This window comes from Bombina bombina, chromosome 1 (genome assembly GCF_027579735.1).
Source record: "Bombina bombina isolate aBomBom1 chromosome 1, aBomBom1.pri, whole genome shotgun sequence".
NCBI lineage: Eukaryota > Metazoa > Chordata > Amphibia > Anura > Bombinatoridae > Bombina > Bombina bombina.
This window is the reverse complement of record NC_069499.1, coordinates 1,384,551,873-1,384,566,096: the sequence shown is the minus strand read 5'-3', so window position 1 is coordinate 1,384,566,096 and position 14,224 is coordinate 1,384,551,873. Positions and strand designations below refer to the sequence as shown.

At 40.0% G+C, this 14,224-nt stretch overlaps 1 protein-coding gene across 1 annotated transcript in view; it reads right to left on the bottom strand.

Annotated features, from left to right (window-relative positions):
- The window catches only part of PEX11B (peroxisomal biogenesis factor 11 beta), a 108,681-nt gene extending 94,722 nt beyond the window's left edge, over positions 1-13,959 (bottom strand). The window contains exon 1 of the mRNA XM_053704492.1: positions 13,826-13,959. Coding sequence (XP_053560467.1) covers positions 13,826-13,881 — 56 coding nt within the window. The 5' untranslated portion in view covers positions 13,882-13,959. The remainder of the gene's footprint in view (positions 1-13,825) is intronic.
- Between the last annotated feature and the right edge of the window lie 265 nt (positions 13,960-14,224).

The following is a 14,224-nucleotide window of genomic DNA, read 5'->3' as shown; positions in this document are numbered from 1 at the left end:
AAAACCAGGGCGGGCCGTGGACCGGACACACCGTTGGAGAAAGTAATTTATCAGGTAAACATAAATTCTGTTTTCTCCAACATAGGTGTGTCCGGTCCACGGCGTCATCCTTACTTGTGGGAACCAATACCAAAGCTTTAGGACACGGATGAAGGGAGGGAGCAAATCAGGTCACCTAAATGGAAGGCACCACGGCTTGCAAAACCTTTCTCCCAAAAATAGCCTCAGAAGAAGCAAAAGTATCAAACTTGTAAAATTTGGTAAAAGTGTGCAGTGAAGACCAAGTCGCTGCCCTACATATCTGATCAACAGAAGCCTCGTTCTTGAAGGCCCATGTGGAAGCCACAGCCCTAGTGGAATGAGCTGTGATTCTTTCGGGAGGCTGCCGTCCGGCAGTCTCGTAAGCCAATCTGATGATGCTTTTAATCCAAAAAGAGAGAGAGGTAGAAGTTGCTTTTTGACCTCTCCTTTTACCAGAATAAACAACAAACAAGGAAGATGTTTGTCTAAAATCCTTTGTAGCATCTAAATAGAATTTTAGAGCGCGAACAACATCCAAATTGTGCAACAAACGTTCCTTCTTTGAAACTGGTTTCGGACACAGAGAAGGTACGATAATCTCCTGGTTAATGTTTTTGTTAGAAACAACTTTTGGAAGAAAACCAGGCTTAGTACGTAAAACCACCTTATCTGCATGGAACACCAGATAAGGAGGAGAACACTGCAGAGCAGATAATTCTGAAACTCTTCTAGCAGAAGAGATTGCAACTAAAAACAAAACTTTCCAAGATAATAACTTAATATCAACGGAATGTAAGGGTTCAAACGGAACCCCCTGAAGAACTGAAAGAACTAAATTGAGACTCCAAGGAGGAGTCAAAGGTTTGTAAACAGGCTTAATTCTAACCAGAGCCTGAACAAAGGCTTGAACATCTGGCACAGCTGCCAGCTTTTTGTGAAGTAACACAGACAAGGCAGAAATCTGTCCCTTCAGGGAACTTGCAGATAATCCTTTTTCCAATCCTTCTTGAAGGAAGGATAGAATCTTAGGAATCTTAACCTTGTCCCAAGGGAATCCTTTAGATTCACACCAACAGATATATTTTTTCCAAATTTTGTGGTAAATTTTTCTAGTTACAGGCTTTCTGGCCTGAACAAGAGTATCGATAACAGAATCTGAGAACCCTCGCTTCGATAAGATCAAGCGTTCAATCTCCAAGCAGTCAGCTGGAGTGAAACCAGGTTCGGATGTTCGAACGGACCCTGAACAAGAAGGTCTCGTCTCAAAGGTAGCTTCCAAGGTGGAGCCGATGACATATTCACCAGATCTGCATACCAAGTCCTGCGTGGCCACGCAGGAGCTATCAAGATCACCGACGCCCTCTCCCGATTGATCCTGGCTACCAGCCTGGGGATGAGAGGAAACGGCGGGAACACATAAGCTAGTTTGAAGGTCCAAGGTGCTACTAGTGCATCCACTAGAGCCGCCTTGGGATCCCTGGATCTGGACCCGTAGCAAGGAACTTTGAAGTTCTGACGAGAGGCCATCAGATCCATGTCTGGAATGCCCCACAGCTGAGTGACTTGGGCAAAGATTTCCGGATGGAGTTCCCACTCCCCCGGATGCAATGTCTGACGACTCAGAAAATCCGCTTCCCAATTTTCCACTCCTGGGATGTGGATAGCGGACAGGTGGCAGGAGTGAGACTCCGCCCATAGAACGATTTTGGTCACTTCTTCCATCGCTAGAGAACTCCTTGTTCCCCCCTGATGGTTGATGTCATGTTGTCTGATTGAAACCGTATGAACTTGGCCCTCGCTAGCTGAGGCCAAGCCTTGAGAGTATTGAATATCGCTCTCAGTTCCAGAATATTTATCGGTAGAAGAGATTCTTCCCGAGACCAAAGACCCTGAGCTTTCAGGGCTCCCCAGACCGCGCCCCAGCCCATCAGACTGGCGTCGGTCGTGACAATGACCCACTCTGGTCTGCGGAATGTCATCCCTTGTGACAGGTTGTCCAGGGACAGCCACCAACGGAGTGAGTCTCTGGTCCTCTGATTTACTTGTATCTTCGGAGACAAGTCTGTATAATCCCCAATCCACTGACTGAGCATGCACAGTTGTAATGGTCTTAGATGAATGCGCGCAAAAGGAACTATGTCCATTGCCGCTACCATCAACCCGATCACTTCCATGCACTGAGCTATGGAAGGAAGAGGAACGGAATGAAGTATCCGACAAGAGTCTAGAAGCTTTGTTTTTCTGGCCTCTGTCAGAAAAATCCTCATTTCTAAGGAGTCTATTATTGTTCCCAAGAAGGGAACCCTTGTTGACGGGGATAGAGAACTCTTTTCCACGTTCACTTTCCATCCGTGAGATCTGAGAAAGACCAGGACAATGTCCGTGTGAGCCTTTGCTTGAGGAAGGGACGACGCTTGAATCAGAATGTCGTCCAAGTAAGGTACTACAGCAATGCCCCTTGGTCTTAGCACAGCTAGAAGGGACCCTAGTACCTTTGTGAAAATCCTTGGAGCAGTGGCTAATCCGAAAGGAAGCGCCACGAACTGGTAATGTTTGTCCAGGAATGCGAACCTTAGGAACCGATGATGTTCCTTGTGGATAGGAATATGTAGATACGCATCCTTTAAATCCACCGTGGTCATGAATTGACCTTCCTGGATGGAAGGAAGAATAGTTCGAATGGTTTCCATCTTGAACGATGGAACCTTGAGAAACTTGTTTAAGATCTTGAGATCTAAGATTGGTCTGAACGTTCCCTCTTTTTTGGGAACTATGAACAGATTGGAGTAGAACCCCATCCCTTGTTCTCTTAATGGAACAGGATGAATCACTCCCATTTTTAACAGGTCTTCTACACAATGTAAGAATGCCTGTCTTTTTATGTGGTCTGAAGACAACTGAGACCTGTGGAACCTCCCCCTTGGGGGAAGTCCCTTGAATTCCAGAAGATAACCTTGGGAGACTATTTCTAGCGCCCAAGGATCCAGAACATCTCTTGCCCAAGCCTGAGCGAAGAGAGAGAGTCTGCCCCCCACCAGATCCGGTCCCGGATCGGGGGCCAACTTTTCATGCAGTCTTGATAGCAGTGGCAGGTTTCTTGGCCTGCTTTCCCTTGTTCCAGCCTTGCATTGGTCTCCAAGCTGGCTTGGCTTGAGAAGTATTACCCTCTTGCTTAGAGGACGTAGCACCTCGGGCTGGTCCGTTTCTACGAAAGGGACGAAAAGTAGGTTTATTTTTTGCCTTGAAAGGCCGATCCTGGGGAAGGGCGTGGCCCTTACCCCCAGTGATATCAGAGATAATCTCTTTCAAGTCAGGGCCAAACAGCGTTTTCCCCTTGAAAGGAATGTTAAGTAGCTTGTTCTTGGAAGACGCATCAGCCGACCAAGATTTCAACCAAAGCGCTCTGCGCGCCACAATAGCAAACCCAGAATTCTTAGCCGCTAACCTAGCCAATTGCAAAGTGGCGTCTAGGGTGAAAGAATTAGCCAATTTGAGAGCATTGATTCTGTCCATAATCTCCTCATAAGGAGGAGAATCACTATCGACCGCCTTTATCAGCTCATCGAACCAGAAACATGCGGCTGTAGCGACAGGGACAATGCATGCAATTGGTTGTAGAAGGTAACCCTGCTGAACAAACATCTTTTTAAGCAAACCTTCTAATTTTTTATCCATAGGATCTTTGAAAGCACAACTATCCTCTATGGGTATAGTGGTGCGTTTGTTTAAAGTGGAAACCGCCCCCTCGACCTTGGGGACTGTCTGCCATAAGTCCTTTCTAGGGTCGACCAAAGGAAACAATTTTTTAAATATGGGGGGAGGGACGAAAGGAATACCGGGCCTTTCCCATTCTTTATTAACAATGTCCGCCACCCGCTTGGGTATAGGAAAAGCTTCTGGGAGCCCCGGCACCTCTAGGAACTTGTCCATTTTACATAGTTTCTCTGGGATGACCAACTTGTCACAATCATCCAGAGTGGATAATACCTCCTTAAGCAGAATGCGGAGATGTTCCAACTTAAATTTAAATGCAATCACATCAGGTTCAGCCTGTTGAGAAATGTTCCCTGAATCAGTAATTTCTCCCTCAGACAAAACTTCCCTGGCCCCATCAGACTGGGTTAGGGGCCCTTCAGAGATATTAGTATCAGCGTTGCCATGCTCTTCAGTATCTAAAACAGAGCAGCCGCGCTTACGCTGACAAGTGTTCATTTGGGCTAAAATGTTTTTGACAGAATTATCCATTACAGCCGTTAATTGTTGCATAGTAAGGAGTATTGGCGCGCTAGATGTACTAGGGGCCTCCTGAGTGGGCAAGACTCGTGTAGACGAAGGAGGGAATGATGCAGTACCATGCTTACTCCCCTCACTTGAGGAATCATCTTGGGCATCATTGTCATTATCACATAAATCACATTTATTTAAATGAATAGGAATTCTGGCTTCCCCACATTCAGAACACAGTCTATCTGGTAGTTCAGACATGTTAAACAGGCATAAACTTGATAACAAAGTACAAAAAACGTTTTAAAATAAAACCGTTACTGTCACTTTAAATTTTAAACTGAACACACTTTATTACTGCAATTGCGAAAAAACATGAAGGAATTGTGCAAAATTCACCAAATTTTCACCACAGTGTCTTAAAGCCTTAAAAGTATTGCACACCAAATTTGGAAGCTTTAACCCTTAAAATAACGGAACCGGAGCCGTTTTAAACTTTAACCCCTTTACAGTCCCTGGTATCTGCTTTGCTGAGACCCAACCAAGCCCAAAGGGGAATACGATACCAAATGACGCCTTCAGAAAGTCTTTTCTAAGTGTCAGAGCTCCTCTCACATGCGACTGCATGCCATGCCTCTCAAAAACAAGTGCGCCACACCGGCGCGAAAATGAGGCTCTGCTTATGCTTTGGGAAAGCCCCTAAGGTATAAGGTGTCTAATACAGTGCCTGCCGATATTATTATATCAAAATACCCAGATAAAATGATTCCTCAAGGCTAAATATGTGTTAATAATGAATCGATTTAGCCCAAAAAAAGTCTACAGTCTTAATAAGCCCTTGTGAAGCCCTTATTTACGATCGTAATAAACATGGCTTACCGGATCCCATAGGGAAAATGACAGCTTCCAGCATTACATCGTCTTGTTAGAATGTGTCATACCTCAAGCAGCAAGAGACTGCATACTGTTCCCCCAACTGAAGTTAATTGCTCTCAACAGTCCTGTGTGGAACAGCCATGGATTTTAGTTACGGTTGCTAAAATCATTTTCCTCATACAAACAGAAATCTTCATCTCTTTTCTGTTTCTGAGTAAATAGTACATACCAGCACTATTTCAAAATAACAAACTCTTGATTGAATAATAAAAACTACAGTTAAACACTAAAAAACTCTAAGCCATCTCCGTGGAGATGTTGCCTGTACAACGGCAAAGAGAATGACTGGGGTAGGCGGAGCCTAGGAGGGATCATGTGACCAGCTTTGCTGGGCTCTTTGCCATTTCCTGTTGGGGAGGAGAATATCCCACAAGTAAGGATGACGCCGTGGACCGGACACACCTATGTTGGAGAAAGTGTGTTTTTTTTCCATTTTTTCCTCATATTTTATCATTTTTTTAAAGTAAATGATAAGATATGATAAAAATAATGGTATCTTTAGAAAGTCCATTTAATGGCGAGAAAAACGGTATATAATATGTGTGGGTACAGTAAATGAGTAAGAGGAAAATTACAGCTAAACACAAACACTGCAGAAATTTAAAAAAAGCCCTGGTCCTTCAGGGAAAGAAATTGAAAAATGGCCGTGTCCTTAAGGGGTTCACCTCTAATCTGCCAACCCTCCACTTCGCAAAGTACCTAATTAACCTATTAACACCTAAACCGCCAACCTCCCCCAACACAAAGTATTAAACTTATAACTAAGCCCCCTAACACTAACATAAAATAAAAAAATACTAACTACATTATAAAATAATAAACATTTACAAAAAAAACTAAAATTACTTTAACCCCTTAAGGACCAGCGACGTACCCTGTATGTCGCTGGCCTTTTTTTGGGACTTGATTGTTTAATAGCGCGGTCTTGCCACCAGCTTTGTGACTGCTCTATTCCACAAAGCCTGCTGGAGGGAGGGCATTAATAGCGTGTTCTTGCTAGACTATTATGTCCTGAAAAACCCCTTAACGACCAGTGACATACAGGGTACATTGTGGTCATTAAGGGGTTAAAAACCCTAACATTACTCAAAATAAAAAAAAATCTACCCTTACTCAAAATAAAAAAAATAACAGTACACTTAAAAAAAACAAAAATTACAAAAATAAAACACTAAGATTACAAAAAATAAACTAAATTATCCAAAATAAAAAAAAGTTATTTCTATTCTATTTAAAAACAGAAAAGCCACCACAAAATAAAAACAACACCCCCTAATCTAAGAATAAACTACCAATAGGGGCATTTCCCTAAACTGACCAGCTCTTTTTCTAAAAACAAAAACAAAGCCGTCCTAACAATACAACCCCCCCACCCACCCAAAATAAAAAAAAATAAAAAATTATGTACCCATTGCCCCTAAAGGGGCATTTGTATGGGCAATGCCCGTGAAAATAAAAAAGAACCCTAATCTAAAAAACAAACAACAACCCCAAAAAAACTAACACTAACCCCGAAATAGGTATTCACCATCCCTTAAGTTCGGACATCCATCTTCTTCCAGGCGGAGAAAAGTCTTCATCTAGAAGATGTTCAAATTAGCCAATAGGATTTAATCAGCTCTCATCCTATTGGCTGATTTTAAATTTTCAGCCAATAGCAATGCAAGTTACCCCAACATAAAAAAACGTACGTTTGTGCCAGTTTGGTTTTGGAAATATTTATTATTATATTTGATCAGACTCCGCCTACTTTGCACTCCACATTATAAAATTTTAAAAACAAATATACCATGTGTATGTGTTGCCTTTGTGCTGATTTGTGCAGCAAAATTTAACATTTGTACCAGTTTCGCTTTTGAAATATTGAGCATTATATAAGATCAAAATCCACCCACTTTTTCACAACTCATTATTACATTTTAAAAACAAATAAAACATTTGTTTTTGCAGAGTTTCTGCTGGTTTGTGCTAAAAAAATTAACGTTTGTGCCGGTTTGGTTTTGGAAATATTTAGCATTATATTTGATCAAACCGCCTGCATACTTTGCAATCCATGTTATTAAATTTTAAAAGCAAATATACCATTTGTTTGTGCCGATTTGTGCCACAAAAAACTAAGTTTGTGTCGGTTTGGTTTTGGAAATATTGGGCACTATAAATAATCAAACACTGCTCAATTTGTACCCCACATTATAACATTTTAAAATTAAATATACCATTTGTTTGGGCTGCTATTGTGCTGATTTGAGCTGCAAAAACGAACGTTTGTGCCAGTTTGGTTTTGGAAATATTGCGCATTATATATAATCAACCCCACCCACTTTGCACCCCACATTATTAAATTTGAAAAAACAAATATAACATTTGCTTGTGCTGTGTTTGTGCCGTTAAAACTGTTATTTGTGCGGATTTGGTTTATTAGTTTTAACTTTTTTTTGGGGGGGGGGAAATCATGTAACCCAGCACCCATTTTGACTCAGATTTTGCCCAAACCTGACTGTTTTGGTAGGGTTGTGTATGCACCTGTTAGTTTCATTTAAATAAATCTATTATAGTTACTAAAATGATGATTTAAAGATCACAAAACAGTACGTTAGTGCCACATTTGTGCTGTTTACATCTCAGTTGTCTTTTTTTTTGCTTGCACGTTATTAAAGGGACAGTATACACCAATTTTCATATAACTGCATGTAATAGACACTACTGTAAAGAATAATATGCACAGATACTGATATAAAAATCCAGTATAAAACCTTTTAAAAATTTTCTTAGAAGGTTCCAGTTTAGCACTGATAAAAAGGCTAGGCTGAGACACCGGCTAAAATGGTCTGGAAAGCAAAAAGAGCAGACCCCCCCCCCCCCATGCATATGAAAAGACCCTTTATACAAATAGTAGCAAGCTGGAGTAGGTAGACAACATTCTACTTCTAAAACTTTGAGGCTTGGTTAGGAGAAATTTATTAACATGGATTGTAAAGTCGGCAGTGTTTGATCAAATAGAATGCTCAATATTTTCAAAACCAAATTGGCATAAACATACTTTTTTGAAGCACAAATCAGCAAAAATTCAGCACAAAGAAAAAGTACATTTGTTTTTAAAATGTAATAATGTGTGGTGAAAAGTGGGCGGAGTTTAATCATATATAATGCTGAATATTTAAAAAACAAAACTGGCACAAATGTTCGTTTTTGCTGCACAAATCAGCACAAAGGTAGCACATACAAATGGTATATTTGTTTTAAAAAATGTATAATGTGGGGTGCAAAGTAGGTGGAGTTTGATCATATATAATGCTCAGTATTTTAAAAAAGAAATTGGTACAAATGTTTGTTTTTGCTGCACAAATCAGCACAAATGCAGCACATACAAAAAGTATATTTGTTTTAAAAATGTAACAATGTGTGGTGCAAAGTAGGCGGAGTTTGATCATATATAATTCTCAATATTTCAAAAACAAAACTGCCACAAATGTTCGATTTTGCTGCACAAATCAGCACAAAGGCAGCACATACAAATGGTATATTTGTTTTTAAAATTTTATAATGTGGGGTGCAAAGTGGGCGGAGTTTGATAAAATATAATAATCAATATTTCCGAAACCAAACCAGCACAAACGTTAATTTTTTTTAGCACAAATCAACAGAATCTCAGCACAAACTAATGTTATGTTTGTTTTCTAAATTTAATAATGTGGAGTGCAAAGTGGGCGGAGTTTGATCATATATAATGCTTAATATGTCCAAAACAAAACTGGCACTAATGTTAATTTTTTAGCAAAAATAGGCAGAAACACAGCACAAATGAATGGTATATTTTTATTCACATTTTAAAAACATGGAGTGCCAACTTTAAACAGCTGAGGCGAGTTGGATGGCGGGTTACATAATTTTCACTGACAAAAAACAAAAAAACTGTTATAACTAAAAAAACAAAGCAGCACAAATAAAAAATTTAACGGCACAAACCGGCACAAACGTAGCACTAACCAACCAGCCCGTTTCATGTCTTTTGGCTGTTATAGGGGGGCTGGGTGACCTTTGGTGACCTTTATTAAATTGTTAATAAATAGAAAAAGAAATCAGATAGAACTGAGATTTAAACAGCACAAACCAGCACAAACTCAGCCCTAACATACCACCCGTTTTCATGTGGTTTGGCTGTTGTAGGGGGGCTGGATGACCCTTAGTGACCTTTATTAAATCGCTAATAAGTCAAAAACTAAACAAGATAGCACAGACGTAGCACTAACCAACCAGCCTGGTTTCATATCTTTTGGCTTTTTTAGGGGGGCTGGGTGACCTTTGGTGACCTTTATTTAATCTGTAATAACTCAAAAAACAATTGCTATTATCTTAAAAATAAAAGCAGCACAAATCCTAATTTTTGCGGCACAAAACAGCACAAATGTAGCACTAACGAAACACAGTGGATTTTTTATTTGTGACGATTCTAGGGGGGCCAGCTTCTGAGTGAGTCAATTCAAAGCAAATGTAAGAAATTTGAGTTGCAGTCACACAAGGGGAAGGCCACCCAAACCAAGTTTTTTTGTTTGGCCTTTGCTAGTACTTATAAAAAAAAATGCCATGTTTATATGTACCACATTTCTAAATAAAAGTAGTAATGGGTTAGATTAAATGTATGAATAGTAACTGATGTATAATTTTTAACTAAACTGTGATTAAAGTCTATTTTTATTTTTAAGCATTATATTTAACATAAATGGGGATATAATGTAATAAGGCTCATGGCCAATTATACCATTACTGGCTGGCCCTCGACTTTGATACCCTTGCTCTAGGGCAGTGCTTTCCAAACTGTGTGCCACGACACATTAGTGTGTCGGCGGCAGTATGTAGGTGTGTTGCACGAAGTGCAGAACATTTTGCGGAAGGGCACCATAGAGCTCCCTTACTCGCGTCCCTTGGTCCCTCCATCGGAACTTCCTAATGTTAGTGTGACTGGCGGTGTCAGAGTGGTAGGGAGTGAACGGAGCAAGGAGTTACACCACCCCCAACTCTCGGCTGTGCTGAGCAGAGAAGTTCCCTGGTGGTCCTGGGACTGCAAAGTGCAGGCCGTGTGCCATCTTGGCCAATAGTGTGGAGGCCAGAAGCCTCTGAATCAGTGTGCAATCACCCGGGTGAGCGCAGCTGCAGGCTTTCACCCACTCAACCCACCTGCTGCTGGCTGAAGGTAGGCCACCCTCCCAAACCCAACAAAGCAAACAGCAAGGCACGTGGCTTTGATTTCTGCTATTTATTTTTACTTGGCTCTAATTGTGGATTGACCACCCACAGCCAGTGTACTGGAGAGTGCTGGAAGAGGACTCAGGATACATAATTAATGTATGTTCCGTATCTCTTAAAACAAGTTAGTTCAACCTCCTGTTTGCTAGTACAACTGAATTACTGTGTCACGAGGTCTTAAAAGTGTCACCAACATGAAAAGTTTGGAAAGCTCTGCCCGTCTAGGGGGGTAAAGAACAAACACAATTTTAAAAAGGTAATTTATAGAAATAAAACAAGCAATATAAATAATACATTGTATATGTACAATTTTTTTTGTTTTAAAATGTACTGATTTATTAGGAAGTTTTTAAAATGTATTGTCCCAGTAATTACTGTTATATACTGTGCATATATTTAGAATAGTTTTATGTTAAAGGGTTTGTTATAGTGAAACCAAACAAAACAGAAAGTAATAGCGATACCACAAAAAAAAGAAAAAAAGAAAGAGTTAAATAAGAGTATCTAGTTGTTCAAGCTGACAGTCTAAGAAAAGAACCTCTAGATTGGAGTAACTAGAAAAAGAAACAATAGACAGCTGAAACAATATTGTTCAATAAAAATAGAATATAGTTATTAAATGAAGTATGTAAAAACCATGTTACAATTTAATAAAATACATAAAAACAAGGATACTTGCATGACGTTGGAGATCCACAAACGTATTTTTGAGGTTTCACCTCTTCATAAGGCCACTGACCTGATGAAGAGGTGGAACCTTGAAACACATTGTGTTTGTCACATAGTCTGGCCAGACTCAAATGAGTGAAGTAACAACATTTGTAAAAAAAAAATACATGCTTTAATTTGTTAGAGCATGTAATTTCAACACTAGTAATGCTGCAAGTTAGTTTAACCCCAACAAAATGGTTAAACACATAGTTAATGTACCATCTGGGAGCCACAGAGAACTGCTAGTCCCAAGCATAAACTGCTGCTAATCCAAAACAGATGCTGCAGTCATGCAGCTGAGTTGTGAGAATACTAATGCTGATGTTTCCACTATGGACCAGCAGTTTTCGGCAGCTCAAGATTAGTATTTTAATTATGTGCTTATCCTCACTACTGGGGCTCAAAACTTGTAGCGTCACCATTGTCAAAATAGCATACTCTAATGAATAAGAGCATGTCATATGTTCACTATAATGGCCCTTTAAAGGGATAGTTCACCCAAAAATGTTCTCCCATTTAAATTGTTCCCAATTATCCATTTTACCTGCTGCAGTGTATTAAATTGTTTACAAGTAGCCCCTTTACCCCTATTTTGGCATTTGAAATAGCTGCTTTAATCTGTAGTATTCCCACCTATAGTAAAAATTTGTATACTGGAGTCTAGGCTATTGAATTGCCTAAGTAAACACAGCCAGCAGAAGAAATCACACTCCCAGTGGGTTGCAGGATAGTTAAAGATAATGTAAATTTTGATGCTAAAGTGCCCGGTTTTTAAAAATTCGATTAAAAACAGGGGCACTTTAATTCATCAAAATTTACATTTCACTCGTTGTGAAGAAATACTTACCTTTTAAACTTGACAGCAGCTCCAGCTTCCTCCGGTCGTCGCAAGTCATTTCTGATGTCAGAAATGATGGATAGGTCATCCTCCAATCACGGCTTCCCCCCCGGGGAATCAGTGTCTGATTCAATGCCGTGATTGGAGGAAGCCAGATTCATTTTAGACCCAGCAAGAGGCTTTGCGACAGGTGGAGGAAGCTGGAGCTGCTGTCAAGATTAAAAGGTACGTTTTTTTTCACAGCACAAGTAAAATGTTATTTTTTCCATTGTTCTCTCTAAGTATTGAGCTTTGGTTTTTCAGACAAATATAAGATAAGGAAGCAAGTGTGTGTACACAAAGTGATAACATAATGAGATCTGATATTACCTGCAAGCTCAACCCACTGTAAAAGGCTGTGTTTTAAAAGCACAAAACCAGCTACTTCATATACACAAATAAACCTGAAAATGCAATTTATCATACATTTTTTACTCTTCAGCTGGTATAACAAGTCCTTAAACATGCATTAATATAAAAACAATTTTACAGTGTACTGTCCCTTTAGTCTCTTAACAACCAGAGCCGTACCCTGTACGGAGCTGGTTGTTTATCCCTTAAGGACCAGTGTCGTACTGTCCTGTGCTCTTTCTGCAGTGATCTCTCTGACAGCGGCAAGATTGCGCTATATCGGCATGCCCCACATGTGGGGCAGGGCAAAAATAGTAGTGCAGAAGATCACTGATGCCGAGACACCCTGTGTTCCTCTCTGCATCGGTTTGCACTGGTGCCGTACATTGGTGGTGTGGTAGGGTCAGGTAGGAGGCGGGTGGATGGTCCATCGTTGGAGGGGGGCGGGACTGCTACACTGCAGAAAAGGAGTGAGAGGGAGGGATCCACTACCTACAGAAAATGTATAGGGAGAGCCTACAGAATGATCACTTTGAGGGGGGCAGCTACACTAAAGAAAAATGTATTGTTTTTAAAGAAATAAAAAAGGTACAAATGTATATGAACTGGATACTGGCAGACAGATGCCAGTATCTAAGATGGCAGTTACTACTTAGAGGGGGAAGTGTTAGAGAGCTGTTTGGGAGGATCAGGGAGGTAATACTACACATTTAGAAATGCCCTAAAACTTCACATTGGCAGACTGTCTGCCAGTACCTACGATGGTAGTGACCAGTGGGGGGTGAGGCATAACAGGTGGGAGGGTAATATATAGTTTTAATAGGTAAATACATAAAACTTTTTCTGTTTAAATGGAGTGATAGTAAAAATGATCAAAATAACCTGGTCTTTTAGATAAAAAATGTTGTCTGAAATTCCAGGTCCTTAAAGAAAATATGCAGGTAGCTTCAATTGAGTCTGACCAGGAAACATGGAAGCTAATTTGAGTGCAACGCGATAACAAAATAAAAATATATATTTTTATTTATTTAATTCAACATGGTGCTTTCGTGTTAATAACTAGTATCTGCCAATACTTTATCCGAACTGGCTGTTAAACTTTTATCAACAGAGACACACACTATTGGAACCAAATCCAAACATATCTTTCTTGTACAGGAATTGCACAGATCAGATCTATATCTGTGCGGGAAATACATTATGATAAGGCTGTTATACACGGTTACAATGGCTACATTTCAACAAAATTATCATCAGTTTCACTAATTGTTCATAAACTGTTCTATAATTAATTGCTCGCTATTCTGCATTATATTAAGTAATACAGCTATTGTTTGACTACCTAATGTACATATCTTAGTAAAGGATCTGGTATGCTATTTGTCATGTAAATATGTGTATCATAATGGGAGAGTACACTATCAGCCTAGCTTCCACCACTTCCCTTTCAGTCTCTCTCACCTGAAAACCCGCTCCTTAGCCTGACTCTGACTGCTAAACCTAACCCACGAGTCCATGTGTCCGATCGCTGTAACAACGGCCTCTCACACTGTATTGAGTTTAAAGATCACATCGGCTAACGTCTCTTCCGGAATTCGTAGGGTGTCAGGAAAGGGACAAACAACCTCAGTACAGGACACGGCAAAGGACAAACAGTGCAATAGCAACCGTGTTGAAAGTAACGGGTCGGGAAATCGTTATGATGATTGAATTCCCCTCTTACTGACTAATTGTGTATGATATATATGTTATATGTTATCAATACATAACTCCTACATATAAAAAAAATCTTAAAGATACAGTAGTTATTTTTGAAATGATACATCGTATTTATAATATGATCATGCATATAGTTGTGGA